Raw genomic sequence first — 26026 nt, 5'->3', positions numbered from 1 at the left:
GTTTCGCCCTCTCACAATTATTTCAGTCTCCGTCTCACTGATCACCGAGTGCGGGTAAAAAAATTCAAAGCCAGCAAAGTGAATCGTTCGTTGATCGAAAGTTTAATCTCGAATGTGTTGGTATAAAAGCGAGTAGAAAGTTTGTTTGCATGCGCACAATGTGTGTAATTATTTATTATTAACGTAAAAGACGCGCGGCTGCTGCACGTTTAGCTCCAGTGATGGATGAGATGATGACTGGCAGCGCTTTATGCAAATCATGCTAGACCATTACGCTTAATAATTGTTTTAATTGAGCACTAGCAATGCTATGAGAGAATGAGACCCTTTCTAACTGTCATAAAGACGTAGATGCAATTGGAGGCGTCAAACGCTTATAGCCTCCGTTAATTCCGAGGGAAGCTTCGTATGTTTTGCTAATTTAAAACAATTCTGAGTTAAGTTCACACTGAATTTAGTTGAATGATATGTGTGTTTCAAATGTAAATGTTAATCTGTCTTCTGCAGCTTTTTTCTTACATTTGATCTCTTTGCTATACCGCTATAACTTGCTAGTACCGTGAATCACAAGCAAAATTTAATAGTGAAATAACCAGAGATATATTATTTGCATTTTCCTTCTAGAAATTATAATATGTTTAATTAGATTTGACTAAATGAATATTTTTAATTACTTTTGTCATTATATTTAATATGGTTGAATAACATATTTGTTTGGATATAATCACAGACCGCTCACACAATCGTTTATTATAAATTAAGTAGGTTGTTGTTCGAGTTAAAAGCTTTTTTATTATCTTGGAAAGATTTGATATTTTATGAATTATGCTATGAATAATGGAACCTGCAGTATTGTTTATCCTCGAGAATCAGATGAGCATTCCATCAAACCACTGTCTGTCTGCCCTCTGTGATTAGGAGTCGCGCATTGTGCGTGGTGCAATAAATAAAACCCCTCCCGCGTGCACACGGTGGGCATCAAAGCGGATAAAGTGGATGCACCCAAGCAGTGGCATTATATGTGAAGTGCCGCGCGCGTTACCAAACAATATTATTCATAATATTCGAGAGAGCGCACCAACATCTAGGAGGGAGTCGAACGTCTTTTTTTAAAGAGGTGGAGGAGAGCTAGCGCGCTGCCGCTGCTTTGGCCACTGACTTACATTAGTCTGCTACTCGCGACAGACTCGAAACACACAGCGGCAGCTCCCCGCCCCGTGCACATTCACGTTTTCTGCAGGTAAACCGACCATTCTGCTATATCACTAACCACATTTCTATCCTCTTTTCTGCCTGGAAGTGCGATTTGCCAGTGAACCAGCCGCGTGACAAATATTGTCCGCAGTGCGTGCGTCGACTTGAGAATTCGCAGTGCTTTTTTCCAACTGAAAATCCGATTGCTTCACGCTTTTTTACGGTACAGTGCGACCGATTTTGGGAGAACCTTTGGACTGCAACTAACGACGTTGACGGCTCTAATTGTGATTTTGTGCACGCTGAATACTCGTGACAAATTTTCCAACACCAGAGTGGATCTAAATTTAGACGAGAGCACTTAATTCCCATCCTCGCATATCAATTTTTAATTTAATTAAACCTGAAACCTACCGAGCTGGTTTCCAATTAATTTAATTTCCATTCAAGCGTGTCACACTCTTCCCAGATTGGATTACTCTCGGTGTCACAGCCACTCGAGTTTCCTATAACGATGTATTTTCATTTGTGCTTTGGGAAATTAGGAGATACACGTAAATTAGAAAAGTAATTTATTTGTTTATTGTTTTTTAAACACTAATTGTTATATCGTTATATTCTCATTAGCCGCGCGTATTATTCCAGTAAACAAATAATTTCAATCTAACGTCTCTTTCGACTTTTCCCGAAAGTGAGCACTTTGCATTCAATTGGGTGCCGACACTCTTGGTAACCCAATAATGTGTGTCAGGGTTGCGTTATGTCCGTCCGTCCCTTAGTTGGCTAGAGCCGAAAATATATTCAACGCGTTTGTTCGTTTCGTCGCTTGATAATTTACTCGGGACGACGTTGTTTCGCTCGCTCGATCTCGACTTCTCCGTCCAACGCTGCCGCCGCTATATTCAATCGTTTTGCAAACTGGTTTCCCTCAGGTGGAGGAGACAGTATCAACCGCTCGGTCAGGCTGCATTTTTTTGCGGCAATGTCCCCTTGCCTTGCAGTGGAATTCCTTCAGAGGTGATGCAGTTGAGCACACCGTCGGCGCTCCTCGCACTGACGTCACGCACCCGATTCAAAATAGAACGAGAGCTGAGGGAGTGTGTGTGAATCGTGGCGATTTTCTTACTCACACACGCAGCGTGCAGGAAAAGCGAATGAAAACGGATTTTTTGACTATGACTGTACAAACTGAGAAGAGCTCTTAAAAACTTTATACGGAAAAATGTTGAGTCTCATTTTGCAAAAGGCGAAACAACCTGACAGCTGTAAAGATGACCTTCTCTGGCAACGAAAAAAGTCCGGTTTTTAAATCTCGCATGTTTCGCAGATGTTGCACAATTTTCTCTTGCTTTTAAGTTGATTTCTTAATGAATAATCAGTTTAGAAAACGCAGCGCAATCGTTCCCTTCAACTTGACAAAATTTTGACACTCGCGACCCCTTGTTGTGCTTGGCTCATCTTATCTCTCCGTTGTGATATACAATACATGTACGTGAGAAAGCCGCAATAAACTCGCGGTTTGGATTCGCATCGCTAGTGCAGCTGCTGCAATTCTTCGCTTGCTGTTTTGGACCACTGGTAGAAATAAAATCAAACCGCACGCAAAATCGGCACGAAAGAAACCGTAAATCTCGCGGAAAGGCCAACGCAATACCGAAAATTGCTGGCGTCTGTCGAAGTCGGTTCCGCATAACGCGACTGCTTGGCGCGTTGCGTCCGAGAGCAACCTTGCTTCGTCCCTGACCGTATTTTATTATGAATTTGTTCGGCATATTTCACCTATGGACCGCCTTGGTCAGTCCGCCTGCACGCATAAATTATCAGCACCTGGCCGTTGACAGTTCGGCACGGTTTTCTCTTTTACGGGGACCAGAATTCTCTGGAACTCTCAATTATCGCTCGGTCAAGATCTGGCGCACTGAATAAATAATTGTCATGAACGGCTCTCACTAGAATGCATGCCGCTGGCGGTGGGAGGATTGTGGAATGCGAAGGAGGATGTGACCGTTTTTTCTGCCTCACTTTGACGTTTAGTGAGAGCCTGAAAGATCCTTAAACGTCTTGTTTGGACGGGAAACAAAAGACGCAGCACTGGAGATATGAAGGGTTGCATTCTCTGAGACTATGTTTAAAAATAGATCCGTAGTGGGGGGTCGTATGCGGGCGTCACTTTCAAAAGTAAACAAAAATTTAAAAAGTGCTGTTTGTAAATTTCTGAAAAGCGCCTGCCCTCCCTGCTGGAGCTCGGATAAGTTATGCATTCCGCGCTACACGTGAATTCAGCTGGTTGCATACCTTCAGAGCTCGACTATTTCGACTAACCACTGGCAAATCTCTTCTTTCTTGCTATGCACTAGACACTTTTGCAAACTCTTTGCTAACGTTGCGTTTCTAAATTTCAGAGCCAGGTAACAAAAACAAACCACAATGGACGCGATCAAGAAGAAAATGCAAGCGATGAAGCTCGACAAGGACAACGCGATGGAGCGTGCCTTGCAGAGCGAGCAGCAGGCCCGCGACGCCAACCTCCGCGCCGAGAAGGTACAACCTAGCCTTTTTACTTGCCAAAATTAAAAACTAAAACATATGATCCGTCTTGCAGGCTGAGGAGGAGGCCCGCGCCCTGCAGAAGAAGATCCAGAGCATTGAAAACGAGCTCGATCAGACCCAGGAAGGTCTGATGCAGGTCAACGCCAAGCTGGAGGAGAAGAACAAGGCTCTCCAGAACGTGAGTACCCTTGGCATTCCGCATTATAGATTTGGCACCAGCACTTGTCGTGGGTTGGGTTGTATGGCTCATTGTCAAGAAGGAGATTGAAAATTGACCTGCGAGCGTTTTATCGTCAGGTGCAGCAGCCAAAGAGGTTGACTGCTATTTTTGTTGCACGCGCTGCATATATGTGCATACGTACAAATGCTTTGTTGTCTCGCACCATAGTCCCTGCGCGCGAGCATCGTTAATAACAATAATATCGCATTGCACGCGAGAGTCTAATTCTCGCCACGGCCGGTGATGCCGTAATCGCCACCTGCGCGATAAAGCACAGAGTTTATCTCGAAATTTGTGCAAACAAGATAAAAACGGCGATTGCCACAATTGGCCACGAACACGATCTCGCAGCCTTCCCTACGTGCTGATCTCGCATAAATATTGCGCCGTTTCTCTCCCGACTTTATTTTTACTGAAATACCTCGCGCGGACCAGCAGCAATTTGTAAATGATGATGTCAGCGGTCTCGACGCCAGATTCTCGGCATAAAGGCAAACATTAGCATACAAACACTTTCTTATTCCATGCGCTGCCTTGGAAACTGAATATCATGCTGCTCATAAATTTGAAGAGATTGAGTGACGACAAGTTGTGGAGAGACCACAAACAAGAACGTGCTTTATTCCCCGCATATGGAGAAATCAAATTAACACTTGGCTCCGTTTTTTACAATTTTATATTGCGAATTGCAACGAGAGACAGGCCATCTTTCATTTCCACGTACAGTGGATAGCCTGTCAAAATTTCTTCTTCCCTTATTTGAAGCTCTGATTCATTAAGCCGACAGGGATGGGGAGGGGAGAAAACGTTGGCTTCCTCTTGTCTAAATAATATTCATTCCGCTTTTGAGCCGCCACAACATGCAGCCCCTTACAAGGGGAAATTCCGATGTTAAGGGCTATTCAAATGATGATTCGACGCGGCGAGGGCAGAGTGCGTCTTGAATCCAAGCGACTCGCTCGGCAAGCAGCGGCTGAGCCGCCGAGAGGGAGCGGGCTAAAAATACCCCGGGCGTGGACCAGCGGCCAAATATGGAGTGAGCGCCATCCGATACGCAGCGCAACACGTTCCTCCGTGCACTTGATTGCGCTCGCGAGAGACCGCGCGGTGCTGTGCTGTGCACTCACACACTCGAACTATCAGAAAATTATCAGCGGTAATTAGCCGGACACGCAGGTACCCTCGAATTGTTTTATTATCCGTGGTTTAAATTTAGGCAGCTCGCTTGGCGCGCGAGTGTGCCGCCGCTCCATCTGGCCCGCCGTCTGGATTTTCCCTCATCGCGAAGGGCACACACCGGAGCCGCGGTCGAGCACCGTCTTGATGGCGAACACGAGAGAGGGAGCCACGGCGTTATTGCGCCGCTCGCGATGGTCTCGCGGGCCGGCGGTGCACCAGTGTTAATTCTTGCACGACATCCGCGTGGTGGCGTCGCGGTTTGGTGACCAAGAAAACACACACACACACACACTCGCACCAACAACATACCAGCAGCAGGGGACCGTGCGTGTCAGCGAAGTGGAGTGCGCCGAATTCGAGTCGTCAGGGCCCGCCGAAGCGTCCGTTTCGGCGGGAACAGCCCGGTGAGGCGACGGACAGCGCCATGGCAGAACCGGCCCACGGCCCAGATGCTCGGCCGCCCCATTCCGATGACCCGCACTCGGCGGCCGCGACCATTCTGTCGCGCCTCCGCGACCGTCCCAAGAGCCTCCAGCTGCTGGAGAAGCTGCGCGGCGCCGGCGGCACCGACGACAACGCCACCCGCAACCGCCGTACGCCGTCCCGCAGGGGCAGCGGCGTGGTGACCTCCGATCAGCTGATCTCGCGGTCCCCCGATGGTGCCGAGGACGACCCTGAGACCCAGGAACTGGCGCGCCTGCGCTGCCCCAGTGAATGCACCGAAGTGATCGCCGAGCGCGAAATCCGCCGCCGACAAAGACGATGCGCCGACTACCCCGGTTTTGCTTTCGGCTCCTCCATGTTCAGTTCCGACTCCATGATGAAGTTTAATATCATTAAGAACGAATTGCATAATATAATGAACACTCAATTGAAGAGGGTTAGTATGCCGACCGTGCAGGTCACGCGTATCGAGTTTTTCCCCACTTTTTCGATTCGGTTTCTAACCAAATCTTGCGAAAGGAAAGCGGTTCTCACGTAAACCAGTCCACCCGAAAAGCCGTTTCTTTCATAATTCCATTGTATTGAAATCCTTTCCTCTCGCAAGCAAGTGGTGCTGAAGCTTAGGCCGCTCGGTCTATTCAAAAATACATATTTGGATTACCGCTTTCATAATATGCCCCTCAAGTGCTCCAGATTGCATGTTTGTGTTTCATTCCGATTTCGCACAAGCCTCACTTTTCGTGGGTACACGTGACCCAGCTCAAAGGAGGAGTCAGCATGGGTTTTATAGCCGGCCGTGCATGAGTGACGTCATGTCCTTTAATTCGCTGCTATCAGGCGTGGCTGCCTCTTTGGTGCTCATCCATGCCGCGCCGAGAATCCGTTCTATTCTCCGCTCCAACGCTAAGCCATGTACACTGCCTCTGCTGCGTTGCTTGCAGCACTAATTCTCACGTCTGCTATGAATGCCGAACTGATAAACGGCCCCGTGACTCTGGTCATGCGAATGAGCGAATTTTTTATTTTTAGCGTGCCGAGAGAGCAGATCGGATTCACACCCTGCTTATTGCACCGCATGCATGTGCACACACTCGGGTTCAAATATCCATTTCACTAGCATGATAATTAACCTCAATCGTGGATGAAAATCGACACTCGCGGTGACAAACACGCCGGTGAAAGGGGTGTAGTGTTGGTTTTCTCGCCGCTCGTCGGCGCCCATTCATTGCAATGCGGCCGGCAGAGGGAGCCTGAAGTCCGCTGCCTCGGCGCTCACTCGGCTGTGCCGTGTGCGGCTTCCCATTCATGCATTTCTCGGGGGGTGGCACACGTCATGTGCAACAGGGGACTTTAAGGGTCGAAGTTAGAGGGTTGCAACATAAATGCCTCAAGGCTGGAAAGAGCTGAGAAAGACATTATTTGTTCGTTACTGAACACCTATTTTTAACCTCTCATTAAGTTTATCTTTTAAAAACATATGCATTCGGGCGGCATTAACTCGTTAAAACCGTTGAGAAGTCTCCGTCTCCACTCTAATTTTAGATTGTTGCTTTCTAGATTAGAATTAAAAATCTTGTCCCAATTTTTCCTCTAAAATTGATATTATTTTACCTTCACTTTCCATAAAACTCGAATTCTCAATGGCTGCCGTCATGATTCACAAGGCATGAATGCGCGCGCGAGTTCACGTTCACGTATACATCCATCATGCACACTAATCAGGCCTCATCACCATCTTTCTCGTTCTTTTTCCTTTCGTATATAAACTGCTTTCAGAGCGTGTGTGCTTGCTGCTCTTGTCTTTCAATTATGATTGTTGTTCTCATGCTATGATACACAATTGACTGAATATGGCATATTATAGCGGCCGGGGCACCGCGCGCGCATATAACCTGTTCTCCATCCGATCGGGCCCGTTCCTTATAAGAGAAGGTTGCTCGATGCCGCATGTCATGTGTGTATTAATTCGTATATACGTACGTATATCGCGTGTGTGTATCATAGCATGGCGAATTGTCTGTATCTTGTTCGCCGTCGTGTATTTCATACAGGGCACACACATGAGTGTTTGTATTATGGCCTCCCTCTCTTACTTAGCCAACGTGTGGGGAGAGCAATAATATCCTTTTTTTTTGTTTTCTGACGCATTTTATGTTGGAGACACATTTTTTTTAGAAAGTTGCGGATGTTCGTCTATTTCTGTTTTTAATTATTGCGTTTATTTGATCGGTTTAATTCATTTATAAAAATTAGAAACCCGAAATTTGAACCAGACAATTAGCAATTTCAAGCAAAACGTTAACAGAAATACGATCTGAAATATTTGACTCAAAACGGACCAATTTTTTTAAATTTCGACCTTAATAGTGAAATATGAGGGATCAAATCACCTCCAATACGATCGCGCCATAAGTAAAATTCCTGAAATTTAAAAATTTGTTGATTGGTATCGAGTCGCACTTTAACACGGTCCTCGCTGATATTGGAGATATCCAATGGAAAAAATAAGAGCCCATTGCCCTGCTTGCCTATTAAAAAGCTCTAAACTGGCTGGAATTTGGAAAAACCAAGGGAACTACTTGATGTGGTGGGAGTGGAAGCGCGGATGAATACACGAGCTAGTGCAGTCGTCCATCTTGGTCTCTCGCGCCGCAGATACACATTCACACTAGTCGGTGGTTGAGTTGGTGCGACGAGTTGCATTAGTCTGTGTCGGTTTTCCGTAGCTCAAATTAATTTCGGACGTATTCCTGACCAGTCAGTGTCGAAAGCAGTCGGCAAAATGACGGCCAATATGCAGCAGGGCACGCTCTTGGACGTGTTAAAGAAGAAAATGCGACAGACCAAAGAGGAGATGGAGAAATACAAAGACGAGTGCGAGGAATACCACAAAAAGTTGCAGGTCGAAGTTATGCGGCGCGAGGAAGTAAGCCAATTTTTTTGTCTTTTTCCTCACCACCTGCTTTATTTCGGGCCGGCCGATGGCCCCGGGGGCCGACCGGGACCGCTGCGGGCCGGCTACACCTGTCGCGGGCCTGCCACTTTGGCAGGTTGCTCCGCACGGGCATTCATAAGCCGGCAAATTCCTCGCTCGTGACATCATCGGGTCGGAAATGTTTGAGTTGCACTGCGGTGCGGAGCCCAAAATTCGGCCCTAAACCGCGGAAACGCCCTTTCGTGTTTCTCGGTTCGCATTTTCACGCACTTTCATTTCAGAAGTTTCGTCTTTGAACGTTTGCGGTTAGTTAAACGAGCGTCGGGAAGAGGACTGGGGGGTTGCTAAAATTATTTTAAAATCGCCCTCGAAAGCAGCACCTTTTCTTATTATCAGGTGGTCGACCTGAGATACAGATTCGGAGGTTTCTATTCGAAAATTGCCTGATTTGGCGTGCCAGCAGTGACTTTTGGCTGCTTGATAGTAATTCTACTCGGGTAATAGCCCCACCCATTTTTCAGCTGGCAAAAAACAAGTAGACTCGCTTGCTCACTCCCTGGTCCCTGAGAGAGTGACTAACTAAGCAAGCTCGCCAGCAACAAGCCCAAAAATTTGCGTATACATAAAAATTTCATAAAGAATGACCCAGTCAAGTCAGGGTAGACCTGGCTGTTATTTTTATTGATAAGCCGTGATAATGAAGGAAAGTCCAAACAGGGGCGTGACCCTCTCTTAATGAGGGCTAATGGGAGTGCCATTAATTTTTCGACAAATAATGTTTTTTCTGGCTCGACTAAATAGTTTTTCTGAAGGAGCACCAAATCAGTAAATAATATAATTATTTTTAAATCACTACTAGTTAATTTGTTATTTTTACAGACATTAGAAAATCTGAAGTCTAACTATTCCTAGTTTATTGAACTCTCATTTTTGTCTATCTTGAAACAGAACAACTGCACTTTTTATCTGACAAAGCTGCATTATTAGACCACCAATAATTGTGTCTGTCATTTTATATGTTAGCATTTTAAGAAGAAACTCAAACTGTTAAATTTACATTTAAAAAAATCGGTTGTTGTTTTATCTTATCAGCTCATTTTCTTTTTTAAAATTTCAAAATTCTGAATCTCGTAAGTGAACACAGTTCGAAATTGTCTTAATTTTACGCCTTATTCGGCTGCAGTTACGAATTCGAATTTGCATCATTTTTCCATAAAGACTGTAAAGAGAAAGACGGTGCTACCAAAATAGCAACGTCGTTTGTTTTTTATTGGTCTTGCCAAAGAGACGAAAATTAATTCCACGAGCGCTTTGCGAAAGTCTGGCCTCTCTTTTTTTCCATCTGTCGACTGCACATATGCAGGAAATTAAAGTGCCTTTACCTGGAATTTTAGCCCGTAAAAGGAGCTGTGGATCGGAGTGCATGCAATTAGTCGTCTTTGCCGCGGCATTATTTGTTGACATGCAAGTGAGAGAGAGCGAATAATGGATCAATTCCGGGGTCAGCTGCGCCAAATGAGCACCGCGTTGCCTCACTAACTAACCGGCATTGTGTGCGCGGGAGTGAAAGTCAAACGGCAGTTCCAGATGCTCGCAGCCTCACTTCGGGGGCAAAGATGCGACTTGGACCGAAATCTGTGCCACCAAATGGCGCCACGGTTGATTTGAAATTTTCGGGAATTTAGAGCCAGGTCCAGGTTGATTTTTTTTAGATTTGATTTGACGCATTGAAACTTTCGAACTTTCCTCCTAATGGCCACACGCAATTGTGTTATGTAATCCAATCCAAAATTGAGATATCGATTCGTTTGAAAAGTCAAAACTAAAAAATAAATGTTAATTAAGCATTGAACTGCAGCCGGTAAAACCAATTAATTAAATGAAAACAGTTGAGTGTTTTCATTTATACTAATTGTTTCTCTTTTGGCTTTTGCGGAAAACTTGCATTCAAATTTTGGCAGCTAATGACAAATTCTGCGAACTAAGTCTCCAGTAGCTCAGCTTCACTTTCAGGGAAGATGCGTCTCGCCGTAAATTGCGGCAATCTGCGCTAATTGTCGCCCGAATTTGGCGCTAAACGAGGCGGCTGACCTCAGGTTTTATTATACTTTCACTCGAAACAATGCAATTTGGGTCAGTGGCGCGTTTAATTGTTATATCACCGAGACAAACGACTGATTTTTTCGCAGTTCCAAATGCAAATAACGTTGTAAACGAGTGATTTCTTGGGAGATGTTTGTACCGGCACCGCGGCACGAGAGGCGTTCGCTCTCGCGTCTCGCACACACGAGACCATAATAGGCATAAATGAGACTTGTTTGACTTCGCACTGACCCCGTTCACCGCCGTATTTTTACCTGCTGCCTTCTCATGTGCACACGCCTGCTCGATTGATTTTAAAGACCGCCCTGGAGGGTCGCCGCCTTCGCCAGTTTGGCATGCGAATTGATTGTTGGGCCGCAACACAATGGATGCTGACTCCCAACAATCGCCCATTCGCTCTCATAAGTGACAAAGTCCGTGCACCTTTGCAGGGCTGACAAAAGTCTAGTGATGAGACGCTCTGACGCCTCATCACTCTTTTGTATGACACCTTTTTCTTCACATCATCCGGCTGATTTCTCTTTTATTCAAATTCCAAGCGAGCAAGCACTGATGCATTTTCATCAAGATAAAATTTCGTGCTCAAACCCGAAAAAACAAACAGTTTAATTTCTAATTTCTAAATTGATTTCGTTTTCGTTCTCTCCACTCTAGCCTAGTAAATGGAATTTTGATATATTTTTACTCTGATAGCGTTAACTACTTTGTTTTTTTTAATCTATCTTTCCCTGTATGACTTTACTTAAGTGTCGTTGCCAGTCCACCAGTCCATTCACCTGTTCAGAAATTATTTATGATGTGTGCCTCACAACGACAATCCCCGCAACGTCTAGCCTGCTCACAGTCATTGTAATCAAAATTAATTTGCCAATCCGGCCGTTGAGTGGGTTCACTTAATTACAGTCTTTGTTCTCAATTGTTTCTTGTGGAGCTCGCGTCAAGGCGTTTTCTCCACCCGACACTGTCGCATCCTTCAAGATTCTCTATTTTTGCTTGGAAGGAAATGGATATAATATATTTTTTTCAATTTAATTGTTCACGGTGGTCACGATTGTGAGGTTATCACAAGAGGATATCCACTTGTATTTTTTGCGTGATATTTTCCTCTGCTGATTATAATGTTATATTTTTTAAGCAGATTTGGGCTGAAAGATGATTTTCTGGCCGTAATTGTACGTTTCAGAGCTTGTTGGGAACTGTAAAATTATCATTAAATCGCCACACGTGTTGCGAGCTGCTCTATAATTTCCAGCATCTGGCAAATAGAACGCGTGAAACCGAATTTCACCGAGTAAGTCGTATTTTGTGTTATTCAAATCTACACAAGAATGAAGTTTCGAGAATCGCCCAGACAATTAGCGCTAGATATTATTCATTTCCAAAACATTTTCGTAACAGCCGCTTCTCGTCATTTGCATCTTTTTTCTACCGCTATTCACAAGTGTGACTCAGCTTTTCTTTTCTGAAGGAAAAAACAGCACCTGAGTGAAAAGTCCTTCATTTAAAATTCATTGAACTCGCGGCTCGGGGAAAAGAAAAAAACGGGGATGAAGTAGCTAAAAGAGATGGGCGTGTCTCCGGACCGAATTAATTCTACGGTGCGTGGGAACCAAATTTGAATTCGTCTGTGTGTTTAGCTGCTGGGAGGATGACTTTTTTGTATGTCGTTTTTGTTCGCGTAACAAGTGAACGAACGGCAGACTCGCCCCTTCCGCTCAGCCGGAAGGAAGTCAATCGGTCAGCAACGTCCAGCGGGCTGAAGCGCACCGCAAACTGCCCGCAAGCACATTCAGACGGCGCCATCTGGAATTCGGAGTACATGCCGTGATGGACAGTCAATTGCTCAGCTCGGTTGATAATTAAAGGACCCGTTTGAGGTCCAATTAATAGATCCAAATTCCGAAATTACAAATTTATTTGCATTTGAAAAGCAGCAAAAAATATATAAGGAAAGCTAGTTCAACACATTAATAGACGTTTCTTGATATATGAGCTTATAGTTTTATCACCAAAAGCCAGGAGCAGTTGAAATGAATATTGCCACCGGAGCTATTCTCAGTTCTTTCCAACATTCTGCCACACCGTAGGCAGATAATGAAAAGAGGGAGGCCGCTTATCTGACCTGTGTATGTGTGTTTACGTGTGATTAAGCCGCTGAGCGAACCACACCTCATGCAACCAGATATTCATGTGCCAGTCCCTCTGCGCTGCGCATTCCCGCGGCTCCCGTTCTCAGCGGATAACTTTCGCTCGCTCGGAGAATCCGCTCCGCGTTTTGCTCCATATTCCGAATTAAATGCCGCTCAAGGACGTCGCTGCAGCGCGCATCGCTATCGAATTCCTTCCGCCCTAGATAGATAGCCGGCAACGCATAGAAGCCCTTTTCTTTGTTTCGACTCCTCTCAGCTAATTCCAATATGGCTGCCAATCTACAGATTTGCGCCAGGAGATCGCTTGCTTTCAAACTAAAGTTATTAAAATTCAAGGGGAAATAATCGCCAATCCCTATGCCCTTTTTATTTTTTATCGGTCTTGAAGAATATTAAACTTGAAACTTAATTACATTGAAAGAGCATCGCTAGGGTTGCTTTGTCGATTGGGCAACCTAACAGACGGCTGTTATACCATAATGTTTGCTCAGCCGCTTGCTCGGCATAAAAATAATTGGCGTTACAAGGATTGAATGGCTCGCTCATGCAACCGCAGCAAAAGTTCCCATACGATCGGCAATTTTCTTACCGACGTGGTTAACAAAGCAATTTTGTATGCATAAATATTGAGTAACATTCGTCCGAAGGAAAAGTCCTTGGGATCCGTGAAAATCGAATTGAGTATCTTTATATTTACATAGCGTAAAATAATTCGTAGAGCTGCTCATGATCTCAGTGATAAGCGTTATTTGATTCTGACATCATCTCGCTCGATGATCCGGCCTCGCGCTCTTACTCCCGCCGGCTCCAATTCTAATCGCCGTGTCAGATGATCAACTGGGATTTGCACACACAGACACGTTTTTTCCTTCTCCGTTCTCCGCGGCGAACGAACAAACCCACGCATTGATGACGCAATTAAGGTGCTGCCAGCGAGGAGCCGGCGATAACGGCAAAATTGGAGAGAAGGATGGTCGCAAAGGTCGTAAAGCCGATCGCTGGTCTGCTGTATGGACGAACCTACTCGCAAACCAAAAACCGTCACGTTTATTTGGTTGGCTTTAAGATAGACTTTTTTTCTAGAAAAAAATATTTGATTTTTTTATTCGGTGCGATTTATTATAGAGACAATAAGAGCTTAGAATAAAATATAAAATCTGCCGGAGCTGATACATTTTTTTGGAATCCTTTATTGAGTAATAAAATTTCTCTCCTTGACACGACACGCTCGCTTTGTACTTTGTACCAATGAAAGCTTCAGCCAGTCGAAGGATGTGGGTGGTGCTGGTGCCATATTTGTCGCTCTCTAGGTTGTCCTGCCGGTGCTGAGTTTTCGTCTGATCGTTTTGCAGGCTGAAGGTGAGGTTGCTGCCCTCAACCGCCGTATCCAGCTGTTGGAGGAAGACCTGGAGCGCTCTGAGGAGCGTCTCTCGACCGCCACTCAGAAGCTCGCCGAGGCTTCTCAGGCCGCCGACGAGTCCGAGCGGTAATTTCCAAGCGCCCCCCCGCTCGCCCGTGGCTCGACTTCGAAAGTTGGCTCGTCGCATTCGCATCATCGCTCAAAATTTTCGCTTCTGAGAACTTGCAATGGCATATTATCATGCTCGACATGCCGCCGATTTGTAGTTTCACACTCGAGAGGACGTCGATCCTTCTGCATTCGATTACTTCCAGTCTGCCTGGCGATCTGCCGCCAATAAAAACGTGCTTTGTGCGACCTGCCAACCTCGGTCTCGATGCGCGCGCGAGAATAACACATTAACTCTCTCATACGTCACAACCGCGCAAAAGTCCCGATGCTGATCCAAAATATATAAACTATACTCTTATATAAAATTAAGTTCAGTTTGGATTTACAACTAACTAGGCCATTAACCCATCCCTCGCAAAGACGCGTGAAAATCTTCAGAGCTGATAGTTTTAAATCTTTGCCTGTTTCAAATATTGGCTCAAAATTGGAGTTTATTAAAGCCTGAAGATTACGGATTTTATGGCCCCTCCCTGATTAGGTGTGTGACGATTGAAAGCAAATTATAAATTGTTTATAGGATACGCAAGGCTCTTGAAAATAGAACAAATATGGAAGACGACAGGGTGGCGATCCTTGAAAGTCAATTAGCTCAGGCGAAATTAATTGCCGAGGAGGCCGATAAGAAGTATGAAGAGGTAAGGAACGGCGCTCGCCGGCGAACCACTCACTGATCCTAATTCCTCCCACGTGGCCCAAAGTTTTCTCCCCGATTGGGACAAAACTCTGGGCCTTCTAGGTGCAGAAAATCAACAGAGAGCAGATCACTCTAATCCATTTTTTCTCTCTTGAGGGTATTTGTTTACTGTCGTGTTTTCTCATTGGGTGGAGGTGCTTTACTCGATTGAATGTGTCCACAGTATGCGCAAAGTCCTTGAGAACAGGAGCTTGGCTGATGAAGAGCGCATGGACGCCCTGGAGAACCAGCTGAAGGAGGCCCGCTTCCTTGCTGAGGAGGCTGACAAGAAATACGATGAGGTGATGGCGGCTTCGCCCCCAGACTGACTCGCAGACCCTGCTTGAATTGCGCGCTCATGTGTGTTTTCTTCCGACTAACAACACGAAAGAAACGCGGAGCTCATCCGCACCACGGTTTCTTTTCTTGGCACCGTGTGCAATCTGCTTGGCCAGCTGGAAAAGAGAGAAGCAATTAAAACGAGCTTCCTGAGATAGATTTAGTTTTTTTCGTAACAGATGAATTAGATTCGTTTTGCGGTGCTTGATATGTATCTGTAAAGATAATGGTTAGAGTGAAAGAGTTACGAATTTATATAATATTGTTATCTTGGTTAAACTACTCTAGATTCGAATGCGGATTGTATGTCTCAATAATATTTCCTGTTTCTAGATTAGCTTTCTTGTGTGATGCATGTTCTAAATAAACGTGTTAAATAAAATTTCTATTTTGCTATAAAGAACCAATTATTTTCCTTTACTAATCATCACTGCCGCAAGAAGTACATGAAGAGTAAATGACGTCATATGAAATGAAATGAAAAAAATCATCTAGAAAGCTTTACAGAGCATGCTACTGCAATAACATCTCCCTAGAATTGTTGTTGCAACTAATAACACCGCTAATTTTTTTTTCGACCGGTGCTAATGCAGGGCTCAATTGCAGGTGGCCCGTAAGTTGGCCATGGTTGAGGCTGACCTGGAGAGAGCAGAGGAGCGTGCCGACACCGGCGAGTCGTAAGCATCAACCCTGTGTGGCAGCATGACGTGTTCAACGCTCCCTGTGTATCATAATGCCCAACCCAATTTACTGATTTGATTAACACTACTTGCAGGCTGTTTTCCTTAACATTTTAGACGTTTGAAGTGTGTGTTGTGTATATTTTGCCTGCAAAGAAGTCTGTTGTCTTCCAAATTAACGATTGCTGTTTTGAGCAAGTTCATGTCATTAATATTTGAATTTTACCTTAAAAAAGACTTCTTTGCGATTTCACATTAAAACCAAACGACTGGTGAGAGTTGATTTTCGTAAAACCTGTGGAATAAACCTAGAGCAGCTGGCGAGCAGATATAATTATTTACCATGTGTTTTGTTTTGGGTGCACTAACTAATCCCAACCTCGTGTTGCATGACAGGTGGCTCGCAAACTCGTCATGATGGAGCAGGACTTGGAGAGAGCAGAAGAAAAGGCCGAACACGGCGAGCTGTAAGTGTCTTAACTTCCCAAAAGCATGCGTAACCACTTGGTGTCCCATTTGAAAAAAATATTCATTTCACTAAAATTTTGTCTCTCTTTGCAGCAAGATTGTGGAGCTTGAGGAGGAGCTGCGCGTCGTCGGTAACAACCTGAAGTCTCTTGAGGTTTCTGAAGAGAAGGTACGCATCCATCCTTGTTGCTTTCATGAAACGAGACGCCCATAGTGGATATAAAAACAATTCTACATTCACAGCAAATTCTCAATTTTCATCCAGCGAAATTTCTCACTTCAACAATTGAACACATTTGATTAAACAACGGTAGTTGCTAGATTCAGATTCTCCCTAAACCCCATTGTCAGTGGAAAAAAACAAAATTATTTACGTTCTTCATTGCAATGCATTAGGCCAACCAGCGCGAGGAAGAATACAAACAGCAAATCAAGCTCTTGAACACCAGGCTAAAGGAGGTAGCGTAATAGCCTCTCAACGTGGCATGAGCCCCCGTTTATTATTTCGCCTTTATGAGTTTTTACTAAGCTGCGTTTCTGCCCTCCCATTACCCCCCTGACGATTAACACTGAGTTTTTGAGTCTTTTAATATCGTGTATCATAATCAGCAAACACAACTCACTGCGGCTGAGAGCTGTACATTTTTTGAATAACCCACCTGCTTGTCTGTTTGTCGTGTGATTTTGCACATAAAAACGATGTTCTAGGCCACACAGAGAGAGGAAAACTTTGAGGAGTCCATCAAAACGCTGGCCGCTTCTTTGAAAGAGGTAATTTTCATGCTGGCCGTTGCCCACGTGGAGAGCAATAAAGAGCAACAAGGGTGTACATGGCATCAAGCTTCTCTTTCAGAAAATTCACTTTTACTCTTGACAGGGTGGCGGACGTAGCGGTCTTTTGAACCTTGGCGAATGTATTTTATTCTTAAAGTTAATGCATGTCCGAACTCGATTTATCTAATGCATGCCAATTTTTGCAAACTGTTGCATACAGGCTTCGGCTACAAAAGTCATGTGCGAAGACCGAATCGCTACAATGACCATTAACTTACGGAATGTAAGTAACTTTGGGCGCGATACCGTCTGTACTCGAACTAGAGCTTTGCGTGTTTAGCAGCTCAGAGCATTCACTTGTTTTTACTTTATTCTGTCACCTGTCTACCGCTTCCGAGCACTTTACAAATGAAAAGCACACTCTACTTTATGAAAGCCACCCGACAGTCAAATTCAATCTCACTTTGGCGCAGATCAAGTGCAAGTATACCACCCTCGGTGTTGTCTGGTAACAATAACTTTGTAACACTCGTGATTTTGATGTTTGCAATACAGAATAATAAACTAAACTACAGTTTGTGCCGTGTTCAGACTAGATGCCTTACACTCTCCCTTAATCCACACCTAAAAAATTATTACTTTCCCTCAACATGAACCAAGAAATTTTCTGCCACCCAAAAATGTTCCAGATGATCTTAATATCCAGTCTTGAATGAAACCCCAGTTTTTTTATGAAAAAATTGAATTGCAATTTTATCTGGAAGGCAATTTATGGAATGAATTCCTGACTGGAATTTAAATTATTAAAATGTTTTTTTAAAATAACTTCATATAAATAAGTTCTTTTATTTTTTGGTTGTTCTTTTAAGTAGGACAAATATTTTTCTAATCTCATCTGTACATTTTTAACATGTGTTTCGATATTGCAAATTTGAAAGTTAGCTAGTTGTATTGCGTGGCAGAAAGTTTCAACTTAGCGCTTAATGCTTGTTTATTAAAATGTCTCTTTACTTTGCAGGCTGAGGCTCGTGCTGAGTTCGCTGAGCGTTCTGTGCAGAAACTGCAGAAGGAGGTTGACAGGCTCGAAGGTTCGCATTTAAACTCCTTGATATATCAGTCATCACAGAATTTGGTTATCTTTTGGCAATTTTTCCTCGCAGAGACAACACTTCTTGGTTTCTGTGGTCAGAAATTGTCACCTCTTAACGTTCTTTCTTTCTCTTGGGTTCTCTATTAAGGTTCAGGGAAACGCACAGAAGCAGAGTAATAACTGTGGTGGGACATACATAATTAAAAAAGCGCTGCCATAACTGAATGGCCTTAAAAGACATTTTCTTTGGTGCTGTCTGATTTTTCTTTTAATTTTATTAATTTCCGTCGTCCGTTCGTTCAACAAAGTAATTTTTCGGACAATTTAAACTTCCGTCATAATTGTATTAACTCTTCAGTCCAGCCTAACCAAGCGTGTGGTTTTCATTAACAAATTATAGTTCGTGTTGCATTGATTCGTTTGGTGTTGTTCTATTAATACCCTGATTTGAAAGTAGTAAGATTTGCAAAATAATGGATTTTGATATCCGTTTATCTGAAGAGAACTGCCTTCTTGTAATCTTTCCTCTACATCATCTGACACAGGTTACGGAACACGCCCCAAAAATAACTCTTCTCCCCTCCATAACCTCTGTAAATTTAGATCATTGCCCCGAACCCCCATTCTTCCCATCGCCCTCACCATCATCGTCAATCAGTGCAGCCCTCGGCTGACCCCTTATGCAAGGTCGCTCGCTGCGAGCCCTCTAGTTGAACCCATATGGTGTCTCTTTGCAGATGATCTACTTAGCGAGAGAGAGCGCAACAAGCTTCTGCAGGAGGAGATGGAGGCGACTTTGCATGACATTCAGAACATGTAGAACACCCTCATCCATCCAACCACCCCTCTCTCTTACTCACACACATACGAACACACAGCGGCACACACAAATCAATCAACCTATTTGAAAATAATTAAATGGTGTTTATTGTGTGGCCCATTCTGTCCCTGAACTCCCTCGACCATCACCGAGAGAAATTGCAGAATTTCGTACATGCAATGCCATCAGATGATCATAAGCAAGCCAGAGTTCCTTTCTTGTATTCTCCGCACTGGAATATTCAGTTCAGTAGTTTTTCAGTCTCGCACATTCCCTTCGGGATCAATTTTGCTCTTCAACATTCCTGGATTTATCCTAGCAGTGCCAATCAAAGGGGTTATGATTCAAGTGGCTCTTTGTATAATATATTCAACTCGGAACTGTGGTGCGCTTATGTAGTGTAATATGATTATTTCAAAGTATTTTTGTATGATTTATTAGTATGAATACTAAAATCACTCTGATGTTTGAGTAAACAATCATGAAAATTATCAGTTTTTGTTGTAGCATGATGTGATATTTTTATTGCAAAGCATGGTGTATTTTGAATTGCGATGAGTAAATTTTTTTCAAAAAATTATTTATTTTTAAGAAATGCTTAGCTGTTATAGTTGATTTTTGATTTTCCGTTACATTATGAATAATAATTAATATCATTCGAAATCGGCACACTAAAAACTATGTACTACTAGCAGTTAAAATAACAATATCCTGTATTATATGTGCATTTTTCTAAGAAGGGTGTAATAATTCGTGTTCGCTCCCAGTTCGATTCTTTTTTTCCAATCTGATAATTCAAGTCATGAACATAATTTTGTCATGTAATTGTTTCTACGGAAGTTCAATTTTCCACACCATTATTATTATTATAATGAGGTAATTATTTAACAAACAAAATGTAGTTCAAGACGATTTCCAATAAAATATTTTCACACGCTAACACACCATATTTTTATTTGATTTCTTACATTTGTGTTGAATCGCTGCATGCATGTTGTATTATTTTTGCGTAGTTTCTTTGCAAGCATGAGTTTGATTTCAAAAGAGCAAATTTCTACCAGTTCATAAGCGGAATTTGCGTTGTCGTTTTTTGAGACCCTCCCTGAAGTGTGTCATCACCCCCTCATCGTAGCACTTATACCCAGAGCATGCTCACTGCCCATGAATCGCCCCAGACCCCACCTTGTAACGCTCATCCAAGGAAGTTTTCTCAAAACGAAAATTAGGAAATTAAAGAGACACGACAGACGACAGGCGGGTTGTCCCGAGGGCTGAGCAAACGTTGCTAACAATTTTTGAACCTTGCAGATGAACTTGTCATTGAGAAGGAGAAATACAAGGGCATTGGAGACGACTTGGACTGCGCCTTCCAGGAGTTGTACGGCTGGTAATCTGCTGGGCCACCTGCCTGATTTTCCAGCGACATCATCCAATATTCTATTATCGCCAGCAACTATCTTTATAATGATACTACTTCCTTTCGATAATTCGCAAAACAAGTGTCAGAGAAATGGAGCAAACCAAATTTTTTAATTTATTTTGATGTTTTTAATCAAAATGTACATAATCAACCAACAACTATCAACTTGTGTACACAATACAAACAATTAAAATAATTAATCGCCACTTGCTTTTCTTTCTTTTGCCTTCTCTTTCTTTCTGTCTTTCTTGCTTATACTGATTGGCTTTGGAAATCTGTCGCCGCTTATTTCTTGTCAAACCATTATTTTACGCTTTGGAAACGATTTTGTTCATGTTGTCATCGATAAAAAAAAACTGCTTGCCTGTAACGCTAGCTTCAGTATTAAACCATCACTGGACACAAACGCGGGAGGATTTTCTACTCTGCTCTGCGTGGGTCACATCAATCTTCTGCGTGGTGGCTAAACGCCTTCTTTCTGTCCCTTTCCTTGCAGATGAGTTGGTTCACGAGAAGGAGAAATACAAGTACATTTGCGACGACCTCGACCAGACCTTCTCAGAACTCACCGGTTACTAAGCAGACACTTGGCGAAATGCACATGACACCTCGCATCTGTTTGCCAAACTTCACTATTATTTCGTTTTTTTCTCACAGATATTTATTATGTTAAAATTATGATTAATCGACGAAACTCAATCATGATGGCTTCCCACTCCAGCGTCAAAATACAACAACACCAAACCACTCTATTCACCGGTATTTTTATTTACTCTCGCATTTTACTATGTGTGTCGGTATACATGTAGAGCGCTTCTCGTGTCAAACGACCCTTAGTGAACCAATTCTAACTGTGCTAGAAATACCATTTCAACGAAATGTTTCCGTCGGAACCTTGATCGTGAAATATGTGTCAGTCCGCCGTCCATTATTCGTTCATTTTATTCCCCATCCCGCTAACCCTTAACCGTTCATGTCATTCATGTAACTAACCCTGTGACTAATCAAGGCCGCTCTTGCAGATGACTTGGTTAGCGAGAGGGAGAAATACAAGGCGATCGCAGACGAAATGGACAAAACGTTCACAGACATTGCGGGTTACTAACAGCCACCATCGACCACCAACCGACCCCTTCTGCTAAGCTAGAATACTACCTATCTACTAACACTCACGCCAACACAACTTCGCCACTCACTAACCATGCAGCCAGCGCTACTAATAATTTGGACAAGCCCTGAGGAGGATCTCTGCTGCGCCTGCATTTTCTCTCGACGTGATTTTGACCGCTTTCGACGTTTCGTTCCTGAAGCAGGAGGAGGATTGAAACGGACGCACGGAAAGAGGAAAGCGATTTCTGCCGTTCAAATTTAAAACTTCGAAATTTAGGGACTAGCGTTTGTGGCTTCATCTCTGTAGCCTATTTGTGCTGGTGCCATTTCTTTTAATCTAATAATTTTTATTATTGCACGAGTGGCGTGCGAATAAATGAATTGGTCAAGTCAGAAATGGCATCAACGCTACGTGCAAAAGCGTATAGTAATATGTCATCTTTCATTATTTGATAAAGAAAACGCGACCTATAGATACGCATTTAGGTGACCACAGATATAAACAATGCTGACGATTGCATTATTTTGGAGCAGCTGCGATTGATTGAACACTTAATGGCCTTTTTTATCCCACGCGCATTCAACATGTTTTAATGATGTGAGAACAAAGTAATTTTTAAGCTTCCTTCATGACACTAGAAATTTTCCTCGGTTTTATTTGAAGCACTCGCACATATAATAATTATGGAATGGTAACGCAATTAATATGAAAATTATAATTCAAAGTGGATTGTGATGGCGGCCTGATAAAATGAATTATTATTTCAGCAGTCCAATAAGGCCAGTTAGGGTGTAAAAGTTTATTTGCTTGACGCAAAGTGTGTAAAAATACCAAAAATGATTTTCCAAAAATTTAAATTAAGATGATTGTAATAATGGAGCTAGCTCTCGATGGTTTGGGTGGATTCTTTCAAAGGCTTTTTTATATATTAAAGTTACACATTATTTTTAACTTACAAATTCTATTGCGTCAACCGTTTGATTAACAGATTGCCTTCATAACACTTAAATTAATCATAATAAGCTTTCAAATTTTGATTAAAATTGAATGTGAGCTGAGTAAGTCATCAAATAAATTTTATTTCTGATATTCACAAAACAATCATGTTTTTTTCTTACCAGTCATTAACACAATAGGATTTAATATTCTAAAACAGGACCTTGCACATAGAAATCATAATCAGTAGACCATCTTCTGACAGATGTACCTGTGGGTGGCGTCACAGCTGTCGTCAGCCCAGACTCCCTTTCCGCCCCTCTGGTAGGTGACGTGCGCGCATCTCTCATCTGTCTTGGGATTCTGGGTGTGGCGCCAGGGACGCTGGCTGGTTGAGTAGCACGTCCACATGAACCACGTCTCACCCTCCTCCTTGCGCGCCGACATCCAGAAGGAGGCCGGTTGCGTGCCGATTATTTCTGCCAAACCGTCATTAAATTATATTCTATCATTTCTATGCAAGGTTTCGTAGCATTTGTCCTTGCAAAATGGGGATGGATATTTATCTGGATGATCAGTCCCAAAGAGAATTTAAAAGCACATTTTTTAAACATACTTTGAACGTGGACATTCAGCAGGTGCTTGTCCCTCTCAGTCTCCTGAGTCAGCAGCCACATTCCCTTCGACCTGCAGATTTCATTGGCTTCTCGCCACGACACCTAATGCGACAGAAATGTTTTCGTACTGTACATGTGACGCACGTATCAAGCGAATTGCTTTTTTTAAACAACGCGTTACCCCTTAAGTCAGGGAAATGTATGCAACCCGCTTGATTTTTCAGTCACACAGATTGCATAATCTTAATTCGTTTACTTGCTCAAAGTTGAGAAAGTATATATATATATATATATATATATATATATATATATATATATATATATATATATATATATATATATAAAAAATATATATGACAATTTTTAGAAGAATTCAACTCACTTTTCGATCGCCTATAATGTACTGCTTGTTATTTCCAACGTTCATACCGGTTTCAGAAATACTGGGAGCTAACAAAATCAAATTCTCAATTACCAAATTCACAATTTAAAAATCAATTTAACTCACAAACAGGCGCAGATTGCTCGAGAAAACCCTAAAATATAGTATTCTGTAAATCTCTTATTCACGTCACTTATAAAACCATCAAACCTCGCATTCAGGCTTATCAGATGGACCCGTGGGCTTGGGCTGTTTGTCAAGCTCGAGTCCTTTGGCCGACTTGGCCACGTTTCCTCTGTATTCAAAGTCAGTTTTGTCAGGGATGCACCTGGCGAGCTTTGCTTTCAGTTCCTCGATTTGCTCCTCAAGCTTATCCTTCTCTCCCTTGAGCGCCGCAATCGTCTTGTCCGCTTCAGAGCTAAGGTCCATCATTTTGGTGAAGCACTGCGTCTGCAGCTGCACGGCCTGCACCTCGCACCCCTGCTGTATATTGCTCATCTGGCCACCCTGCTGCAGGGTGAACTGCTGCATTTTGTCCTTCCACTTCCGCTCGACCGTCTCAACCTCCGAGTCACACCTGTTTTTGTTTATTATATTGCATTTTTACTTCCTACTTTTTTCAAAAGACGTATCTTTTGTATATTTGACCTCCAAACAGAGTTGTTTTATTTTGTATCAACAGATCAACACTATATATAGAGAGAGTTTAGTGAACCCACCTGAAGCGCAGCTCAGACAAGGCGTTCTTTGTATTATTTCTGCAATACTCCAAAGATTCGTTGCACTCAGTATCTACGGACGTCACTTTTCTGGCCATGCGTGAAATTTCCGATCTCATTTCGTCCCTCTCGCTCTCATTTTTCTTCACACTGATCTCAAAAGTTGTTATTGCTCTAAATTTAAAACTGACTGATTCTTTACCTTTCGATGTAAGTTTTAGTTTCAAGAGACAAATTGTAGATCGCATCGATTTTTTCTTGCTGGAAAATAAGGGCATGACATGGAAAATGTTACAAAGTGGTCTATATACCTGGCTTGCAATCTGGTCCTTGATAGGCAAAAGTGTTCGCACTGCATCCTAAAATTATTTGTCAGTTTAAAATGAAAATCAGACCAAAAAAACGTACTGTTAGCTGTTGGAGCATAGCGTGGCTTAATGACGCGGCTGATTTGATTTCAGGATCCATTTCTTCCTCATCTTCCTTAACACAAAAAAGTAATTTTAATTATATTACAATCATTGAATGCCTATTTCTATAATGCTAGTTGTTTGTTAAATAACTTCAAAAGGCAGTGGGGTTTGAAAAAAGTTCAGTTCCGTTCTCGTGATCCATTAAATATTGCTCTGTATATTAGGAAAAATGACGCCTCTTGAGAAACACGAATTCTTTATAGGCTTATGAACTCATCAATCTCATCATTAAAGAAGATGATAACGTATAATGAAAATAATCATTAAACTACGTACTTAAAGAAATGCTGCAAAACAAAATAAAGTTTGTATATTGGTTTTAAATAGCTCAAAAAGAGAAAGGTCAGCATTACTCATTTGATTAACGTAAACTATCTTGCAATCCATTTCTAGGCAGTTCTATTCAAACAAACAAAACGCATGATACAATTTTTATAAATATGTAGATATAAAGGGTTCATAAATAAAATTATTTGACACTGCAATTAAACACTGAACCTAAATTAAGATGTATTTTTATCACAGAGAGAGTAAGAGAATTAAATAGGATATAAAAATACAAAAAGACCCACTCACCCTGAAATGTCTGTGTTGTCGGCCCTTTGCTGTGCAGTGGGCCATTTGGGAGATGCCCAGCAGTAGAAGAATCAGGAACGCTCCTTTCCTCATGATGTGTCCTCACAAACTAAACGAAATCGAATCTAACTCGTCTTTCACTCACACGCTTATGCGCCTCTATAACGAGATCAAATTATCTCGTTCGTTGTTGACCGCGCACAGTCACGATAACCTTCGACCGTTCAGTAGCGTGTTGTTTGCATTAATGCTCTGGCCTTCTCATGAGTCCAAAGTTCTCCTCACAGAGTTGTGCCTGTGTGGTTGGTTCTCTTTATTCCATTGATGAGTCAATTTCCACTTTGCTTATGTAATGAAGTTTCTAGGAGTTGTGTCGCTTTTGGTTTGATTCTTTTGAGGCAAGCAGATTGCGTAATCACCAAAAAGCATCCTTCCTTTTCCTCCGGAGCTCGCGTACAAAAATGCGAAAACACCAAAACAGTTGTTGTGGTTTTTGAAGTCGAATCTCCGGCACTCCAGTCATCGCCGCGGTTCGCTCTTGGCCACCATTAGCCCGCTAGTTCTTTTTCCGAGCGCACTAGCCTTTATAGATTGAAATCTGAAGACTTTCAATGAATTGAGTGGCAGTACAGCTGGAGGCAT

At 42.8% G+C, this 26026-nt stretch overlaps 2 protein-coding genes across 30 annotated transcripts; one reads left to right on the top strand and one right to left on the bottom strand.

Moving 5' to 3' along the window:
* The first annotated feature begins 1074 nt into the window (after positions 1-1074).
* On the top strand, positions 1075-22782 carry Tm1 (tropomyosin 1). 29 transcript variants are annotated; one of them, XM_065478492.1, is made up of 10 exons: positions 1075-1240; positions 3597-3735; positions 3797-3922; positions 14128-14261; positions 14824-14941; positions 16395-16465; positions 16560-16635; positions 17175-17237; positions 18259-18328; positions 21593-22782. In XM_065478492.1, the coding sequence occupies exons 2-10, from the start codon at positions 3622-3624 to the stop codon at positions 21673-21675; spliced, it is 855 nt and encodes a 284-aa protein (XP_065334564.1). In that variant the 5' UTR covers positions 1075-1240; positions 3597-3621; the 3' UTR covers positions 21676-22782. The 29 variants fall into 29 exon arrangements, 28 of the variants coding, with proteins under 28 accessions (XP_065334564.1, XP_065334563.1, XP_065334559.1 ...); XM_065478491.1 differs by lacking the exon at positions 21593-22782 and adding an exon at positions 19068-20090 and having other exon boundaries at positions 1081-1240; XM_065478487.1 differs by lacking the exons at positions 14824-14941; positions 16395-16465; positions 17175-17237 and adding exons at positions 15164-15281; positions 15925-15995; positions 16863-16925 and having other exon boundaries at positions 1083-1240.
* Positions 22741-25543, bottom strand: LOC135935882 (uncharacterized). The gene is made up of 10 exons (XM_065478468.1): positions 25385-25543; positions 24744-24818; positions 24647-24694; positions 24538-24596; positions 24336-24485; positions 23827-24193; positions 23743-23770; positions 23617-23684; positions 23234-23336; positions 22741-23096 (listed from the first exon to the last, which is right to left on the bottom strand). Exons 1-10 carry the CDS (start codon positions 25475-25477, stop codon positions 22861-22863), a joined length of 1227 nt encoding a protein of 408 aa, XP_065334540.1. The 5' UTR covers positions 25478-25543; the 3' UTR covers positions 22741-22860.
* Between the last annotated feature and the right edge of the window lie 483 nt (positions 25544-26026).

This window comes from Cloeon dipterum, chromosome 2, assembly GCF_949628265.1.
Source record: "Cloeon dipterum chromosome 2, ieCloDipt1.1, whole genome shotgun sequence".
Classification (NCBI taxonomy): domain Eukaryota; kingdom Metazoa; phylum Arthropoda; class Insecta; order Ephemeroptera; family Baetidae; genus Cloeon; species Cloeon dipterum.
The sequence above is the reverse complement of the archived record's forward strand: the minus strand, read 5'-3'. Positions and strand labels throughout refer to the sequence as shown.